Source organism: Platichthys flesus, chromosome 11 (assembly GCF_949316205.1).
Source record: "Platichthys flesus chromosome 11, fPlaFle2.1, whole genome shotgun sequence".
Classification (NCBI taxonomy): Eukaryota; Metazoa; Chordata; class Actinopteri; order Pleuronectiformes; family Pleuronectidae; genus Platichthys; species Platichthys flesus.
Window position 1 is genome coordinate 19,252,949 of NC_084955.1, and position 20,434 is coordinate 19,273,382.

Below are 20,434 nucleotides of genomic sequence, written 5' to 3' on the forward strand. Positions count from 1 at the left end.
CTCATCTACTCCACTCTTACCCCCATCTCAATCTCTCTCTCCTCTCTCACTCCCCCTTTCTCTCACTCACTCACCCCTCTAACTCTTCCCCTCTCTCACCCCCTCTCTCTCGCTCTTACTCAGTCACCCATCTCTCTCTCTCTCTCTCTCTCTCTCTCTCTCTCTCTCTCTCCTCCCCTTACTCACTCACTTACCCCTCACCCCCCCTTCTCTCTCACCTCCTCTCTCACTCACTCACTTACCCCTCACTCTCTCTCTTTCTCTTGCGGGCGCGCTCCTTTTGGCTGGAGCCGTGTCTCCGTGCGCGCCCCCGCCTCAGACACGGGCTTCGGGGAGCCCGGGATCGCAGACGAGCGACGGCGGGGGAGAGAGAAAGATGGAGGTGCGGGCAGGGGAGAGACTCGCGTGGCTGCTGCTGTGCAGCCTCCTGTGCGTGGACTCGGTCCTCGGGAAATACGTGAAGGGAATCGTCAACACGAAAGAGGTGAGCGCAGCGTGCGTGTGTTTGTTTGTGTGCGTGTGCGTTTTCTTTGCCACTCGCGACAATGGCACCACTGAGGGGGGGGGGGGGGACCGGACTGCGGAGCCGCGCACAGTTGCCTCCGCGGCGGATGAGAAAGCTGCGACCACTGCACCTTCAAGTTCCATCGGATGTGCATGACACACGCACGCACATGCATATGCACACACTCACATGCACCTCTCTGCTCTTGCTTCGCAGTCGCGCTCCATCTGCGTTCATGTCAACTGTGGCGCATATTTCCTCCTCATGGGTCATCTTCATCATCATCTTCATCGTCATCTTCATCCCACGAGTCCCCGGTTATTATCGATCCAGCGTCCGGGTATCGATCACTCATCTGTGACGTGCACGCTCCTGTTGATGAAATGCTCCGTTTCTGTTCATTAACAGAGGAGTCGTTACAGGTGGCGCGCGGCGGTAGATCGGTCCTGGAGAGGCTCAGTCCATCTCCTCACCTCCTCACCTCATTCCCTCATTCCCTCTTTCCCTCCTTCCCTCCTTCCCTCCTTCCTTTATGGTTTCATTGTTTTTCAGACAGATCATCACGCTGAGTTCAGATCTGAGTTCAGAATGTGTGCTGGTCTTGTTGTAATTCCGGAGAAGCTGCGGCCCCCTGCTGTTCAACACCTCTGCTCTGTGGTCTCACGAGTTCCCGGAGTTTGACGGACTAGTTGCACAGGAGGGGTGGCTACCATTTTGTTCTGGCCACTCTGCAGACAAAGTGCAGCCCCTCTGGTCAAATGAGCATCGATCCAAGTGTTTATGGTCTTTTAGAAAATGTTAGTGGTTCTGTTGGGATTCCTGCAGAAACTGAGCTCTGGAGGGGGAACAGCAAGAGAAACATTTGACCCTTCAGTCTGTGGGGTCAGGTGGAGTCTTCTAACCAGATGTATTAGATTCTTATTCCACTTAATAAAGGAGGAATATAATAATAACACAACTCCCCAGAGCATATCAGGCGCAGATTTGTTGTTTTGTTCCTGACAGTAAAATCTCAAATGGGAGAAGTTGGAATCAGCAGACTCACACCGTCTCTGCTTGACAGATGCTTTCTGAAGTTGATCAATTTAAATAAGTCCATTAACTATTTTAGCCCAAACCCCAGACAGTTGAAATGTCCAGTTGTCTCGCTGGACCCCGCAGCCAGGGACTGTTTTGTTGCACCGTGCAGCTCAGGTCACAGGGGGACCGGTGGCGTCGTAGTTAAAAACACATGCACGTACAGAAATGTCCCTCCAATTAATCAGTATTTGCATTCTGCCGTGTGCATCCAGGTGTTTCGTGTATCACATATTTCCACGTCCTGTTTAAATGTGATTTGGCAGCAAAACCACGGTTTGTAATGGAGCCCCAGGTAGCAGCTTGTATATCAACTCCTCTGGTTCCTCCAAGAAACGAAGAGCAGAACCAGACACTGAGGCAACAAGCTTTAATTCCCACTCTGTAGCCCACTGACCTCTTGTGCTCACATTCCCCAGCTATATAGTCAATTTCAAAATGTGTCCTGAACTGAGAGATTGAAGTCACCAGTTTGAATCCCTGTGATGACGATGGGGGATCAGAATAGATAAATCGGCAGCGAGGCAATCATCCATCCATCACGGCTGCTGAGATGCCCTTGAACGCAGCACTGAATGTGCACCTGCTCCGGTGGAGCTGCTCAGTGGCCGATGGGATTCACTGGGCGTCCTCCGAGTGTGAGTGTTGGTTTGAGGCTCATGTCCCTGACTATAAAAGCATCCACTGTTCTATTCCTCTGCTGTAAATAAGAAAAGGGTTGCAACTGTCACCAATAACTGTCAAACTCTCTTGTTATGACCAGCTTATCTATATTGCGGCTAAAAATAAAAAAGAGGCTTCACATTAATAAGTACATTTCATATCGTCACGGTGCGTGAACAGATTTTTTTTAATCATCACTTAGTCTATTTATTATTTTCTTAAGACAATCCACAAGTAATTTCTATAAAATGTCAGGAATGATTTATCGGTTTTCCAATAGAAATCCTCTGCTATTGAAACTTATATCGGTATCTGCATTTAAAACAGAATAACAGAATAAACGGTGTATAAAATATGTGTTTATGTTTACATTCTAAGGCAAAATTCCAATTGTAGTTGAATTATGAAAATGAAATTTAGTTAATTTCTTTGTCATGAGGGTTCAAAAAACGATATCTTTTGAAGTCATTAAATTTTTTTTTACTCTATAATATTTATATCATCCCCCAAAATGTAATTTATCAGCTACTACAAAATATCCATTACATTGTCTAGAAGATGAATTTTAATGCTTTTTCAATAAAGGAGGAATGAATTAATAGAAACTTACACCTTCTCTCTCTAAAAATACTCTTCTTTCTCCAGCTATGTTGATTTCCTCTCCTTCTTCTCCTGCTGTCATTTGACAGTTTAGGCAAAACACCGGGACACTTTGAATGACATCGAGACACCAGGCTTGACAGATTGATAGTGCGTGTATTTGTACAGTTTAACACATCAGCAGTCTTGTGTATTCCTTCCTCTAGTGTCACCCCCCCCCCCATCTTCTCCACATTCCCACACACCAACCAGTGGTGAACCATGAGTATTAGTGACTGGTCAGAACCCTGTGACCACTCACATGCAGCCTCAAACTAAATCTTTGTTGCTTTTGCTGTTTTCTATATAAAGCTTAAACAAAAGGGGCCAAAATACCACGCGGCAGTTAAGCCCCCTTAAAACACACTGGACGCAGTTGATCAGTTCAAAGCTTTTACAAAGCAGCAGAGCAAAAAGGGTGAATATATAAAACCTTTAATTTATTTCAATATTGATATGCTAAACGTACAGATTAGCCTGGATCCACAATGATACTGTTCAGTTTATTTTTCTGAAACCATGCGTGCAACTCGACTGGCACCCAGTCGAGCTCAGACCTCTGCCAAAGCCCAACAGTCCCCTTATATTGAATCAAGTTTTATGGCCAAGCCAACAAAACAGATCATGAAATCATAATCTCCACTGAGGAAGAATGATGGCAAGATAAAGACAAACCAAACTATGCCTACCCTCCTATAAAACCACATTTAAATCCACTAGATCCAGATTTTGATTTTGATCTGCACCAAAGTTCACACACTCATAGACACATCAGTCCCGTAAATTAGTGATTAAACATATAATCCTTGGATCAGCCCCTTTGTTAGTATCCTCAAAGTTGAATGGGTTCTTTCTTGGCCGATATCCCATCCTTCCAAGCTTTGGAGAAATTTGTTCAATAGTTTCTGCGTAATCCTGCTGACAAACAAACTAAATAACCAACAAATAAAGAAACGGAGAACCGGGGATAGAAAGTTGGCCCCCTTGTGGAGATGAAATAAAATTCGTTCAGATTTATCGCAAATGGACCTTTTGATCATTCGTCAATTCAGCAATTATTTACATTCCTTTAGTCTCTTGGCCAATCAAAATGCTAATGTTAATTGCAGGCTGTCGACTACTTCACTTCTTCTAACATGAACAACTTGAATCATCATTAATCCGGAAGGAATCACAGCTAACCAACCAAAGATCAGATGCAACCTTCTGCAAATTAATCTTGTATTTGATTTTTGAAATCTCATCTAAGCAGAAGATCAGAGCAATTTGCATTCAGTTATTAAACATGTTGGTCACATCTCTGACCTGCTCCTGTCCACACCTTCCCATCCTCCGTCCTGTCGCTCAGCCATCTGTGCTGTCGGACTGACTGGTCTCTGATCTGCTCCGTAGCTCAAACCACCGCACAGAAAAAGGTAAACCCCATGAAATGGCCTTGAGCGTCAGGATGGCCGAGGGTAATGACTTTTTTGTTGGGTTCCACCTGCTATAAATCAAAATTGACTGGTTTAATTCACTTGACAATTTTCAAACAAACACACACAGCTATGTAAGCATCATGCCTAATTTCCTTTTGATGAACTCTATTAGCAACCATTTCTGTTAACTTAACAGAAAATTAGACTCAAACTAGAATTAGAGAAGTGTAATTGGAAAATTAGAAGAAAATTATTGTTAAATACAAGCGATAAAGTCACTTTTAAAATGCTAATATTTAGTTCCCCATCCCCACTGACACAAAAACACTCCCATGAGGCTGTTGATGTCTCAAGGCTGAGTTTGTGCGGGGCTGTAAATCCACCAATCAACTTTACCACAGTGAAAGACAAAATCCAACAAAGACAATGGTCCGCCAAACTGGTCAGTGGGTCCTCTTGGGCAGGGAGTTGTGTACATAAGCCTAAGTGGCTCATGGTGTGTGGAGGTGCTGATAAAAGCGTCCCTGTTAGGGGCAGTATTGTCGAAGCCTTAAGGGTCAGGAGAAGGTCATCGGTTCGAATCCAGCTGGGAAAACGTGAGCAGGGAAAGAGATAAAATAAAAAAAAGTGACCAATCCTTTGACAGCCAATAGAACAGGACCTCTGAGAATGGCAGTAAATCCACTTTCTGTGTCTCCTGTGTCAATGAGTTTGTGGCAGACGGATGTTGGACATTTATTACTGCAAAGTCCTCGTTTGACCTCGGGATGGGCTGTTTAGCTACATTTACACAGCGCGCGCACACACACACACACACACACACACACACACACACACACACACACACACACACACACACACACACACACACACATACACACACACACACACACACACACACTGGTGGATTCAGCGACCAAACATCAGTTTCCAAAAGGGCTGAAGGATTTTTAGGATTTTGCTAATCTTGGTATTGCAATTTAATTTAGTCAGTTAAAAGTAAACTCTGGTCTATAGAGAACCTTACATCAGATAGCAGGTCACATTTAGTGTAAATGACACCAGAGAATGTATTGACCAGGTTTCCTTTGTGGTGATGTGCATCCGTCTGACAGTCCAACAGTTGTCTTTGTAGCTGAATCAATAAGTTCAGCCGTTATTGGCTTCAACTTATTTGCTTCAATTTGTAATTGAACTTTAAGGGACAGGATAGAGAAATCTCTTATTGTATTTAAGGTAACGGGACGTTATCTTGAATAAAACCCACTTTACCTGTGGCTTTGCCTGTTTGCCATAACGACCAGGGAAACTGACGTATGATGAAGGAAAAGCGCGGTGTTAAGCATCTGTTGTTTTCCCTCCCACTGGTTGTACTGGTCCCTCCTAATGGATCATGATTTGCAGTTTTCTGCCTGTTCAGTTGCCAAAGTTCTCCCTGTAAAGCACAAACAACAGGGGAACCAAGCGGCACAAGAACATTATAGTGACAACTTCCCAGGTCTTTTGTTATTGATTTGAGAGACCCCTAGTGGCCCCTAGTTTGTTTTTATTTACTGTCAATTGCAGCTCTTGCAGGTTTAAAAATACCCACATTCATGATTTTAATATGAGCGATTGAGTCATCAAGCTCTAGTTTTCCATTTTCTTCTAGACAGGTTAAAAGTTAATTTGACTTTGAGTTAATGAAAATTTGTGGATAAGCCCTGAAAGGTCTTTCAACTTCTTTGGAAACTTTTTTTATGTCTTTCAAAATTAATGAATATGAACAGATGCCCTTGAATGTCCTCCTTTCTAATTTAAAAGTCCAGCACCCATATTCATCATCATGCTTGAGCTCTCTGGGCCTTATATCAACACAACCAGATGAAAACACACTGATGAATGTCTGGGTTGATAGAACCCCAGCTTTGAAATGAAGGATTTCACCAGGATTGAAGTGAAGAGGCCAAGCATGTGATGTCTTATGTTAATTAATGCCATGAAAAATATACCAGATCTGAAATGATGGATTTCACAAAACAAGACTTTCAAAGTCATTTAAACTTCAAGTTGACATTGCAGGAACTGTCGGGAGGCTTCTATGCGTGGAAATTTCAAACTCAATCAGTTTCCCTACATCTCTTTTTAATGAGGACTTTGTGATTAGATAACGGCACCGTGTGCGTGTGCAGGTATTTGCACGTGAGGAGTGTTTTCATGCATCCATATGCTTGCGTTAATGTATCTATGTATACGTGTGTGTGTGTGTGCATTGTCTGCAGAGTGTGTCTGCTCATGTGGATCACCCAGAGGGACACACAGTGGCACCGAGCTTGAGTGTGTTTGTGTGCGTGCTGGTGCGTGAGTGTGTTTATGCTTTGCAGCGTTGTGTAACCCTGACTAATGAATCATTGAGAAGCCCAGCGGTCCAGGGGTGACTTGACTAGCTGATTGGTAATTAATTGTTAATGAGGCTTAGCAAGCAAACAGGGATCTGTAGAAAAAAGACAGAAAGCTTCGGAGAAGAAAGGACAGAAACCGAGAGGGAGGGAGACAGAAAGAGATGCTAAATTGATCAACTACTGCATGAAGGCATAGCACTTGATTAATGGTGTGTATTATTACACACACTCGTGCAAGCATGCACACACCCTGGGGGAGGTGGTGGAGTGACTCTGCATCACAATGCAGTTGCCACAGGGAAATAAGAAGACTAAGAGGGAATTAAGGTAGACACCTTATCCACTGTTGCTGTTCTCCAGGGCTTAGTTTTCTTTTCCATACTGAGGCGCCCAAACGCACAAACACACACTGGCCTAAAGCCTGGATTATACTTCCGCGTGGGATAGATTCAGCCGTTTTGAGCATTCATACTTGTGCACCGCCTAAACACAGTTTGGCGGAGGAGTTTCTATGTCACTGAACTTCAAACATTTCAAACTGAGAGGATTGTTTCAAAGTTTAGGCTAATGAATGTTGTAGAGCAGATACTTGGACAGAAATCGCAGCAGTGTAGAAAAATGATGGTCATGGAGCTTTTTGATTCTGACCGCCAAGAGACGATGACGATACAACCTGTCAAGCAGAACAACTGGTTGTTGGGTTCTTTGAAACATGTAGTTAGATTTCCAAGGAGGTGCACATGGCACAAGTTCACAGTGTGGGTACATGACTACACCCCACCTGACAGCATTGAGTCAATGCAGAGGCATTGGCCTTAACTTTTGACTGCATGGTTGAGTGGTTGTTGTTGGTATCAGGGCCCCAGTTGTGAGTTGTCCTAAGAGCTGGTAAACTTCATACTGGAGGGCTGATAAGATGAAGGTCTTGTTTGAGTCACTGGTCTTCCTTTATATGGCAATTGTATAAAATCTTGGTGTGTCTACACCTATTGTAGGAAGTGCACTCTTTAGGCCAATAGCCAGACAGATCTCAGTGGGCTGTCTTTAACAACCATTCCAGTGTCTTACTTCCCTTTCACTTTTCATGCGGGACGTGCATGGGAGCGTTCTGCCTGTGTGTTGGTTACTGTGCTGGGCTCGATGGAAACGCAAACCCCAGTTTCAACCCTGACTCAAACATAGGGACATTGTTCACATGCTGCCAAACCTGCATTCATTCAAAAACACAGTCATCTTTTTCACACAGGTTAACCTTGAAATCTCTCTGTGTAACTGTAAGGCTGCCCAGTAAGAGGAAGTGGTGGCAGGAGTATGGCAGGAGGATGAGCCACGAGAGGTCAAGAACATGAGCGTGAGCTGAAGTAGCTGAGGTTAAGGAAAGAGTGGAGGGATTTCTTTGGGAGGGAGGGGCTTCTACTTCTCCTTCCTCTCAGGTTGGAATCAGGGCACAGCTGCAAGTAAGGATTATTTAATTTAATCAATAAATCAGAGAGTTCTTTAACTCACATCATAACTTTCTAATGTCATACATTATTTCACATACCAATCTCAATCTTTCATGGTGAAGGTTCTAGTGTGTTCTAGGGCAGATCTACTCAAAGGAAATTGCTCCAGCACAAACTGATATCTTACAATGACTCATACCTCCAACTTTGTGTCCGCGGTTGTGTTCAATTTCCAGAGGAAAATGCCCAATTTCTTTTTGAGGATTTTCTTGACAAAGCCTTGAACTCAATCCCATCAAACACCTTTTTGGACAAACTGAGCCACCGACTGGGAGCCAGGGTTTATCACCCAACATCAGTTCCTGACCTCAGTAATGCTCCTGCTACTGACTGGGAGGAAATCCTTAGAACCCGGCTCTGAAGTCTGATGGAAAGCCTTCAAAGAAGAGTGGAGGCTGTTAAAGCAGCACACAGTATCAATACATTCTGAACAGGAATTGCATTTTTCTAAATAAGAAATGTGTGTACATGTACTTTGTATGTGTATTTTTGGATTGTCCATCCCATTATTGTGATCCAGATATCTCAAGTATGCCTCAAGAGATTTCTTCAAATTTAGTACCAATGCTTCAAAGGTCAAGGTCACTGTGACCTTACAAAACATGTTTTTGTTCTTTTGACCTCATCTCAGCCGCACATTAAGGAAATTTCCTCAAATTTGGTGCAAACAGTCACAGAAGAATTGATAAGAATTTGCTGGTCGAAGGTCACACTGACCTCATACGGATCTGGAATAAATTTGGATGTTGCCTGAAGCTGCTGCGGATGGTGAAGGCAAACAGCCACAGCCCGGTCATCATACTTCATCCTGACACGTTCGTCCAGTTTCACGTCTAATCACAGCCCAGTTTGACCTTTTGACATCTGTGGGCTCATGGCTTGAACTTCTGATTAGATGTCATTGGTTTCTGCTGCATTTGTGTGTGAGGAGTTTGCTCATCCAGCAAGGGGGCACTATCAGAGCTGCACACGGCTGCTTGATTATTGAGAAGATCGTTTGATAACATAAGTGACAAAAGACACAGTCAGTGTTTGTGTGTTTAAATGTTCATTAGCTGCTGCTGTGGATTCTCTGACACCAGTGGTGCGGAACATTTGATTCGATATGTGTGCAAGTGTGTTTCAGCTGTAACAGCGTGACACATATGCTCTTTGGCAAGTCTGTGAGTTTGTATGTGTGTGTGTGTGTGTGTCACCCCCCCCCCCCCCCCCCCCCAATCCCAACCACCTCTCTCTCTTCTCTCTCCAGGGTTTCGTCTCTGGGTCAGTGCTTCCCTGTGTTGCCCTAGTTGTCATGGTTGCACCCTGGACGACGCATGGCGGTGGGATCGAGTCTCAGGCTTCGGTGACTTTCTGAGTTTGCCATGAATTATAGCCCAGAGTCTCTAGGGGCTGAAGCCGGCTGGCAGCGGCTGAATTATGGCTGCGGTTTTGTTAGCTGTGATGTATGAAGGTGGCGGTGGCGGCGGCGCTGGCCACACTGTGCTGCTCCGGTTGCACTTTATTCCTCAGCACAGAAATTACTGTGCTTGTTTATGGAGAGAGAATGCAGGGCAGAGGTAATTACAATATAATGGGGCATGGGGAGTTTTGCTGGTTGGATGGCGATCAGGAGTTCATAACAACCAACCTGAAGGCCGGTTTTAATAAGAACCGCGCTCCAGTTCTCCAGGAGGAAGAAATGTGTGTGTGGTGGCTGGACGAGTCCAAACAGCCTGGATTCATCTGCTTCTGCTTCAGATCTGCTTGAAGAGTACAATTGATTTTTATTACCTGAGGTATAGCTTGTTCAATACATCAGCATAATATATCCTGCTGCGAGAGATTTAACCATCTGGGGTTCTGGGATTGTTTTTCTGTTTTTTAAAGCGGACATTGCAGCAGCGTAATTCATCTGACAGCTGTGAGAAATGATAAATGAAAACCTGTCGTGTGACAGCACATATCCAGTTAGGATTGGTTATTGTTAAAATTCTCACCAAAGTTATGTGTTGGGCTGAAATGATGAATCTGTTTTCAGAAGAGCCGCAGATGAATTTCTTCGTCTGGAAACTGTAAATGGTTTAAACTGTTACAGCTCTAATGTTATACTTGATGAGATTCTTGGTTATGTTTACTGTAATCAAGAAAGTATTATAAATTTACCAGGAAATCTAAGCAAATTATTATGAACTATTTTGCATATGTGTTTGTGTTTTGACAACAGGTTTAGGATATCTTGTTAAATGAAGGATTGTGCGCAAACTAATAGTTGCGCTTTAAATTAAGATCCTGTAAAAAAGTATTTTCAAACAGTTTTATACTGGCCCCTGTATTGAAAAATATACTTAAAAAAGACAAGAAAGTTGACATTGAATAATATTTTGGTTTATGACATTTCCTAATGAATATGGGGCGACTCCATGGAGAGACAACAAAAGACGAACCTGGATTGATCTGTCCAAAAAAACCAAGAGTGTCCCTACCCTGTCTAGTGCCCCTGAGCAAGGCACCTTACTCCCCCAACATCTGCTCCCGAGCGCCGTACATGGTCGCTAACTGCTCTGTGTGTCCTGCACCAGATAGGTAAAAAGCAGAGATTAAATTTCCCTACCTGCCTTTGCATGTCTGTGCATGTGTTTGGGACGAATAAATGGATCTTAAATTTATGCAATGAATAAGAGTAATAACAGTTTTGGGACTGGCACCCAAACATGTATTAGCATCTGCGTAGAACTATTTTGAAATAATAACCATCCTGTTAGTGAGTCATAAATAATGTGATATTCCCACCATTGTCCATCTCTAAAATGGAATTACTGTCAAAGTAAAATACTAGAACGGCACTCTCTGCCAAGGCCCAACCGTCCCTTTAAATTCAATTAAGCTGCACTAAACTACGCACACCCAAAGAAATCGGACCTCTAAATATGCCAGATTTATCATTTTCATGGAGATCCATGAATTATTGCCTAACAATTGGCAAAAAAAGACAAACACACCATCTCAAAATGGTAAAGAATGTGGGAGGAAAATTAAAGTTAAACTGCACGTTACTATCGCTGTGAAGCTTGTCTATAATATAGTAAAAATAATATATTTATATCAGATAAATAACAAATAAATGTTACTACATGGGAGAGTAGCGGCCTGTTGAACCTACTAGTTCTTTCAGTTGATGTCTCATTCTTGGTGTGAAACTGATGTTGTGTTAGTGCTGTGTTCACTAATATGACCCAGTATGATCCATATAAATCACACACACACACACACACACACACACACACACAAACGCACACTACACACTGTCAGCCTGATGCTGCTGCAGTGACTTATATAAGCTCAGTGAAGTACACCATCAGCACTATTATCTAGTCTCATGCTGCCAAGCTTATGGCTGAATAATGTTACTTAAGAATAAATAGTTTCTTACTTCTCCTCTCATCTCTCATCCACCTCCTGTTTTCTTACTGCTTCTCCACCTCCTCTTTCACTTTTCTGAAACCGCCATGCGATCGGATCCTGGCTCTGGAGAGATGTCTGTGTCTGTCTGTTGTTGTGCCGGTCTTTAAATCTCAGTAGAGATATATCCGTGGTGCCAAGAGAACCATCATAATAACAAGTGATTAAGTATTAATTTATGCAGGGTGATATCTCGCTGATGGATTGGCACTGAGGTTTTTCGCTGACATTCACGCTTCTCAGAATATAGATGCCATTGACTTTGGTGATCCCCGACTTTTCCTACAGACGCTGACATTTGTGGCTTTGAGTGAGACGCCTCAACGGTTATTGGATTAATTGCTGTGAAATATGATCCAGGCAGTCAGTGTTTTTCGGTCACGGTGAAACATCTGTCATCCTGCAACTCCTCATCAGTCTGACTGACAGCTGTGAAGCCCCTGATGTCCTGAAAGGAGATACTTTCATCCCTGCGTGCAGCTGATAGCCAGTCGCAGGGGAGGGGATGTTTTCGGGTTGTCCGTCCATCTGTCTGATCCATTCATGTGAACACGATATCTCAAGAACGCCTTGAAATCATTTCTTCATATTTGGTACAAACGCACCGTTGGACTTAAGGATGAACTGATCAGAGCGTGGGGGTAGAGTTTCAGAGTTCAAGGTCACTGTGACCTTACAAACATTTATTTTGATCTTGTGAACCCAGCATCTCAGTAACATCTCGAGCGACTTTATTTGAACTTGGTGCAAACGTTCAATCAGACTCACAGACTAACTGGATCGATTTGGGGGGACAAGGGTCGAAGGTCAAGGTAATTGTGGAGTCACAAAACATATTTTTGGCCTCATTAAACATGATATTGCAAGTCTAACTAAAAAATGTGGCCATCGGTCGTTGAACTGATTACATTTCAATAGTCATAGGACACAGTGAACTCATACAAGTCTGAGGAAAAATGTGGATGTACTACAATGGTTTGCACTGGTGATAATTCTCCACAGAACTTCGGATGTGTATAGAGTTAGAGATGGAGCCTTTAACCTAGTTTCTATTTTGCTTCATGCATTTTAATCTGTGTTTCCCATTCTTCTCTTTCTTGACGTCAGGACTGGGTTTTCCTCACTCGCTTCTGCTTTCTCACCGACTTTGGACGTCTAGATTTCCGGTTCCGCTATCCAAAGGTAGGACCTTTATTAAGTGTGTTTGTGTATGTGTGTGTTTGTGTTATGCTTTGCAAGTTGCTGCCGCATGCCGACACTTTCTTCTCTCAAGTCTTTCATATTTTGTTTTCATCAGCTCCCTCGACTGTCTTCCTTTCAACTAAGTTGTCTCTCTTCTTTCCTTCCTCTTACCTCATCTAAACCAATGCCATCGCTTGTTCTCTCTTCCTCTGGCTGTTCCTGCTGCACCCGCCTCGTCCTCTTTTCTTATTTCCTCCTCCTCCTCCTCCTCCTTTTTCCTCTTCTCCACTTTATCTTTCTATATTTTGCTGTTTTTTTCGTCTTTGTTTACCCGTGCCTTGTTTTAGCCTGCAGACTTTGGAAACAGTATTTGTCGTCTAAATCTCAAACCTAAAACCGTCTCGCTGCCTCCTCACTGATCTGTGCACATCCCACCCAGGCTTTTCTCCTAATCTCCCCCCCCCCCTCTCTCTGCCTGTGCAGTCTCGCTGCTGTCAGAATATATTGCTTTACTTTGATGACAGTTCTCAGTGGCCAGCTGTGTACAAGAGGCCTGAAAAGGTGAGATACTGACACGCTCTGCATCACGTCTTCTAACAAGCTATTATTAAAGAGAAATACGGCCCCATTTTCTAATTTGCATGTCACCATGGTAATCAAAAAGCCCTGTGACTCCAATTTGTAAATTTTTCACATTTTGAAAGATAGCTCGGGGCTCATGCTGCTCGGAATAAAACAAACCGATTTTCTTAACACCCGGGGAAAATATAACATTTTTTCTTATGGTATTTTCACTCACTAGAATGATGTATTATTGATTATCCATGCAGTGAACGGGGATGGTTCGATGCATATCAGGTCTCAGATCTTTGAATTTTAAAAGAGTGGATTCATGTAATATTGACCAATCCCTGAGCTATTAGAGCCGTATGCATGAATAAACTTAATCCGTCTTGTGTTTGCTTGTTCCCTCTAAAAGCTATTTATTGGAAACGCTTATTTATTCTGTCAGCCATTCAGTCAACGGTAGTGCAATGCATCCAATCCTGCAGATCCAGGTCAGGAGCTTCACTTCGCATTCACATCAAACATCAGAATAGGGATTGAATGTGTGTTTTTTTCTTTCTAATGGGCTGGTTTAACTGGTTCCACTGCTGGGATTTTCATCAAAATGGTTTCTAGATTTGAGTCCGAAAAATGTGCTGGTGAGCAGCAGCTCTGCAAAAGAAAAGTCTTGTTGTTGAGAGAGGGCAGAGGAAAATGGCCAGACTTGTTAAAGCTGCACAATGCATCAATCTTTGAATCAGATGTCGGCCAAGAACTCAAATCTGAGGCTGCAGCCGACACAGATTCACCAGAACTGGAGCAACGAGAACCGATAAAAGCGTAGCCTGGTCTGGTGAATCTTCTGATTGGGTCATGCGGGTGATGGGGTCAGAGTTTCACATCAACACCATTAATCTGTGGAACCAACATAGTGTTGACAAATCAGACAGGTGGTGGTGATGGATCTGTGTGTGAGGAATATTTTCATGACACCAATCAATCAATCATTTTTGAGCACCACAGCCTCTCTGGGTTTAGCTTTTAGCATTGTTGTGAACGCACTTTGACGTGTTGACAACCCACAAGTGTGAAGCCAAAGATCTGACTCTGGAGCTGTGTGTCCCACAACCAGACAGACGGAGATGAAGAGATTAGAAACCAAACAGATATCGTACACTCAAGAATACACCATTGACCAATACCTTGAGTTTCTTGGCTCATGTAGACATTTTGTGTCACACTCACTCATTTGGCTGACATGTCTGACACACAAATGTGACATCACACTGAGTTATTTCCAGCACAGCCACAAAAAGCCCAGTGTTTCTCAGCTTCTCAGCTTCTGGTGTCAGTTTCCTAGAATCCAGAAGCAAGTAGCCTTCACTCAACACTCGCCAAGCTGAACAAATATTGATCTGCCTGTCACGCGCCGAGAGCTCCATCACACACGCAACCCTTTCAGTTCCATTGCGATGAATTACTCTTGTTCCCGTTTTGACTTTCGTCTGTTTACTCGCAGCAAAACTGTTACCAGAAGGAGGGGGTGCTGAGGCCCGAGAACAACCAGGTCATCAACCTCACCACCAGCTACACCTGGTCCGGCTGTGTGGTAAGAGAGCACATGCATAATGCACACGCACCCACCTGAACAGAGCAGCTTCCCTCTTGTCAGCAGGCATCCGTCCTGCCAGAGTGCCCCTGAGCAACACACCCACTGTAATCTGTTATTAAACACTGAGTGTATCAGTAACCAATCATGACCTCTCTGTGCTGTGGTAAACTGACTGTCCGCTGCTGAGAATCCCATTATTCCTCTCAACATATTTTCACCAGATTTTTCCCAAAGGATTATATTTTTATCTTGTTTGCATAAGATAATTAAGTTGTGCACACAGAGGCAATATCTTCTTAGTAAAGACACGACTGGCCGATGCTTTGAAGACAACACTAATTTCTTTGAAGACAACACTAATTTCATAAAAGTATTAAGATGGAAACATCGTCCTTGCGTCGCCTGAGCCTGTTTTCCTTCAGTATGCCAAGCAAATGATTCCTGACCATGCTGTGTCCCTGTGCAAGAGCACAAATATGATTATCAGAGTTTTCTCCAGGCTATGGTATAAATAAATATTTTCTTCGGACTTCAGGGGCTCAGTACAAGAGTGATGTTACAGAGGAAAATAAAGAGAGGCAGACAGAGAGCGGGAGATAATGGCCTGTAATGTGTTTTCGTGACGTTGCACTGACGCACACGTTTCCACGGCTGATGATGCCTCCCAGCCAAACAGAAAGGCGTTGAAAGAGCTTCCCTCTCCTGTCTCACATTTCTTTATTTATTATTTTTTAAATATTCCTCTTATCTCCCTTTCAATAAGCAGCACAACGTGTTTGTTTGTCACATCAGAAAGTGTGATTGTCGCTCTGTTGTCGCGGCAGTTTGAGGATCCTGTTGCCACGATTTCCGACTCTATTCGGAGGTGAAATATGTTCACATCTCGATATATCAGGCTCCCACTCTACTGTGATTATTCAGTCTCTGAGGAAAACAAATGTCACCTCTTTTTGGAATGCGACCTCCCCTGTGCATCACTCCCCCTTTGTGTCCTCTCTCTCAGGTGGAGGGAGACGGGGACGAGGAGGTTCTGAGCTGCGTGGGCGGACGCAGCTTCCGCTCGGTGAGGGAGAGATGGTGGTACATCGCTCTCAGCAAGTGTGGGGTAAGAACTGAAACCCCCCCCCCGATCCAACCTGCCCCCCCCCCCTCTCCTCGCTGCAGGGGCAGGTGCACTACCAGGGGGGTTACCATGGAGATGCACCACTTTTCTCGCACAGGCCGACTCACAGGATTCAAACTCGCCCGTGGAGTCGCTGCGTCTGCGTTCTGCTTCACTCCAGAACGTCAACACTGTAGTTAACATCCACGTCAACTGTCCATCAAAAGTGAGGAAAGATTATCTCCCCTGAGGGATTAGCGATGAGAAAGAGTTACGTGCCCGTCGTCTACGTCTAAACACGCAATGGAGTTACGTCAAAATGTCCAAAAACTGCTATTTTCACACTTTAAATTATTCATTGACAATTTTGAAGTCAAGCAAAACTGTTTCTGGCATCAGATATTAAAATTGGAAAACTCGAGCAAAAATATATCCAGACACCCCCCCTCCCCCTGAAGAAGGCTCAGTGGAATGCTGGATGTTTTAAGGCTACTATTTGTGCTGGCTCCTAATACATTTTAAATCGACCTGAGCATCATTTTTGTCTCAGCATGCGCTTTCTCATTTGAGCGTTTTACACCAGGCAGCATTTAGCATTCCAGAAGTGATCTGAAAAGGCTTAACACAAGAAAACGGCAAGTAAATCTCAGCCCGGGATTTAAAAGCAGGTAGATGGTACAACTGGGTATTAGGGCCATTGAAGAAAAACCCCTGATCTTGACACATTGCAATATATATTCCACTTATGATTATGAAATGATTCCAAATAACTTAAATACCATTGAGCCACCAGTGCTCAAACTCGTTAGATGTTACAGCTGATCTTGTATTTGCACTTCTGTCTGTGATTTGCCTCTGGACACCGAAGCGTTTTTATCTCTCCCAGAGTGTTTCTGCACCAAAGCACAGAGACTCTGCTTTAAACGGTGCTAACTGCGCTTTTGTACGGGCTCAGCTGAAGCCTATTGATTATCCAGCTTCAGGGACTTTTAAGAATTCTGTTGTTTGATAATGGGATTCAGTTTTAATTATGCTCCGGCACAAAACGAGCAGTGTGGCGGTCTGCGTTGTGTTGTTTGGTGATGTGCGTCTGGATTGCTCTGCATGGGGGGGGGGTGTTTTTATGTTGTCGAAAGCAGGTGAGGAAAAGGGTGAACAAGTATCTTCTGAATTTGAATCACTGCTCCTCTGCCTGCCTATCAGTGTTACGCCTCTGGACATGATTCAGATTTGTTTATGTATATGTGTGTGTGTGTGTGTGTGTTTATGTGTGTGTGGTTGTGTTAGAACTGGTGCCCTTGTACGGTTCTCTTTTTCTTTGCCAGGTTTGTTTTTGTGCTGTCGCATCATGGGAGAGCCGGCTGAGGGGAGACATGATTAGAGCGGATGTTTCCTGCGGAGTGTTGCTTGGTGTCACTCCAGCGTCGGCTGATGGACACGCTGCCTAATGCCGTTGGACTCGAGTATAAAAGCTTGTCTCCTCTCCCGGGGACTTATGCATGCTGCGCCCTGAAGCCAATTTCCACCTCTCGTCGCTCGCCTCCTCGCATCCCTTTTGCTTTCACACCTGTCCGTCTCTCCTACCTCCATCGCTCACAATCTGTTGCGACCCTCTCTTTCAGCTCCCTGTCACCAGGCTGTGACGAGCTCCACACCGGCTCACATTTATTTACTTCTGTGCCTTCTGCTCCGCTCGGTCGGCCCGTCTCTAATTGTGTTTTTCCTCGCCATCTCGCTGGTCTCATATTCTTCGGCTTCTCCTCATTTGGTGCAGTTTTTCCTGGCATCTGCACTCACATACTTCCCTCTCTTTGTTCCTGTTTCCCTCTCATCCGGCGCTTTCATGTTCTTGGCATCTCAGTCTTTACCTGAGCTGAAAGGGGATTTCAAAGTCTGTATCAGCTCATGAGCTCTTAACACCAGCCAGTGTTTTCCTCTCGATACCAGATGCAGACTCGCCTGTGTGTAATGATAAAATATGAGGCTGATTTTATTTATTTAACATGTCCAGGCAACTAGATTTTGTTATTTGCAGGAAAAACATCAGGCTGCAAAAATAAAATTCATCATTAGAAATTAAATTGAGGACCTCTGCCAATCAGGATGAAGGTTAATTGACATTTAACGAAGGTCACTGAAGTTCGCATGAATCTCCATGCTTGTATTTCACTTTATATATATTTATATAGTGTACTTATACCATATGTACAGCCCGGCTTTAATTATGTCTCTATGTCCATTTGGCTACACGTTTTTGGACGGATGACTAACTCATACTCCTCTGTTATTGTCTTTCATAAAATAGCTTTGGTGGTTGGAGGTCTGGAACTAATTAGGTGCCATTAATTGAAAATAAACAGAAAACAGAGCAACTCAATAATGTGGCCTCGTTGCAATCGGGCGCAGCAACTGTTGTCGGAGCTTCAGTTTATGAGCCGTTTATCCTCGTGGTCTTACAAACAGAAGTGGAGAAATGGAGAGCTTTGAATGGCTGTAATCAACAACTGCTCTATTATGCCGAACAGAATTAGCCGCTAATGAAACAAAGCCGGCTAATGAAACAAAGCCGGCGCGGTAGGGAGCCGAGGAAAGAGCTGAAAATAAGACTGGTTGTTAATTGGAGCGGCTCGGCCAGGGGATTCATCTGGATCCAACAAACGGCTTCAAGATGCACAACACATCTGCTGTACTCTGTCAGTAAATGGTAATCTGTATCTTTGGTAAAGACTTCAGACACATACATGAAAAACATCCTCATCGTGTTTTTACATCCGGGCCGACTCAATCGTTTTCTGAGCGTTAAAGACGTGGCAGCACAGAGCTCTGACCTTCAGAATAAACCGGGCTGCCAGCTGTGAGCCTGTCGCCCAACATCAGGGCTCGAACCCACCAACACACAGTAAACTTCTGTGGCTTGGTTCAGATCCCTGTTATGCTCCCAGAGGAGTAGGCGCTCGTAAGGCAGCGTGTTAAAGAGACACTAGAAAAGCCTCTGAAAAAACATTAGTATCAAGTCTTTTGTGGCTTTGAAGTGAAAAAAGTCAGGAACATTTTGACCTCCGCTGTGAATTCTTCAAAAAATCTGTTTCTTGTCCCTCAACTTAATTGAAGGAGTTACCTCTGATGTTCATGGTTTGTGGAATGGCAAGTCCAACAACCACACATGGGCAGGATATCCAGATGTATGTACCTGTAGCACATACTTTCATCTTTTTATTGTACAATTGCAGAATAGAATTACTGCACAGGCATATAAACAATGCTTTAAAAAAGGGTGGAGGTGTATGGGTTGTCTGTTTACCCAGAGAGATGTGCGGCAACATTTGGCAACAACATCAACAGACGAGGGCAAAAAGATCACATGCAGGCCAATGATCATATGCAAAAACTAAACCAAGACACAACAAAGAACAAGCAAGAAGTTTGATGTTTCATGATATTGTGAGGAAAGAAGCTTCCATCATCTTCGGCTGTGAGACACAGTGGACGCAGCCAGAGCTAGAATGAGTCCATTCCTCCATCAAGGCTCAACATTTCTCTTCTTAAACCACATTTACATTAACTACATCTGGATTTATATCTGGATCAGCCCCAAAGTCTGCACCAAACACAAATATGCCGCCTTTTTTCAAGATCCAGGAATTTAAACTCAAGTGTTGAGGAGAGTGGGACCAAACATCCTGGATCTGCACCAAAATTGAAGGGATTCTTCCCTGATCTTCCACTAAGTTTCATGCTCATCCGTCCAACAGGATTTGTGTAATCCTAACTAACTAACAAACAAATGCAGATAAAACATAACCTCCTTGGTGGAGGTAAAAAATGCAGCACATTGTTCAATAGAATGACATCTGAAGACTTGATAAAAATAAAATGTTGGCCTGGTGGGTACAGGATTACTCAACAAGACAACTCTGAGTGCTTATTTCCCAGAGACTCTTTCTAAACGCTGTTATCAGAAGCGCAGGGGAACTCATGATTTACAAGACTGTGTGAGAACCCCTTCAGTGTGGAGGCTCTTTACATGTGCAACAAACATCCATCCAGTCACTGGCTGTCAGACAGAGAGACGGCCTGCTGTGAATCACCATGTCTCCCTCGTGTTTGTCTCTCTCTCTCTCTCTCTCTCGCTCTCTCTCTCTCTCTCTCTCTCTCCCTCTTTGCATCTTGCTCCTTTTCCCCTCACTCTCCACCTGCTTTTTTCTTCTTCTTCAACTTTCTCCCTTTCTACATCTATCACTCTCTTTATCTCCGTCTCCGTGCTCTTTGTGTCTGTATTGATTTTTGCAGCAGTGAACGATCCATGCTTCTCGCCCTCCTTGATGGAGAGAGTGAGACGGAGTCTCAGGCTGCCAAATGAAAT

At 43.8% G+C, this 20,434-nt stretch overlaps 1 protein-coding gene across 1 annotated transcript in view; it reads left to right on the forward strand.

Moving 5' to 3' along the window:
* The first annotated feature begins 304 nt into the window (after nt 1-304).
* Nucleotides 305-20,434, forward strand: part of tmem145 (transmembrane protein 145) — a 36,132-nt gene continuing 16,002 nt past the window's right edge. Inside the window, exons 1-5 of the mRNA XM_062399962.1 lie at nt 305-484; nt 12,737-12,811; nt 13,295-13,372; nt 14,877-14,966; nt 15,973-16,074. Of these exons, the coding sequence (XP_062255946.1) occupies nt 377-484; nt 12,737-12,811; nt 13,295-13,372; nt 14,877-14,966; nt 15,973-16,074 (453 nt within the window). The 5' untranslated portion in view covers nt 305-376. The remainder of the gene's footprint in view (nt 485-12,736; nt 12,812-13,294; nt 13,373-14,876; nt 14,967-15,972; nt 16,075-20,434) is intronic.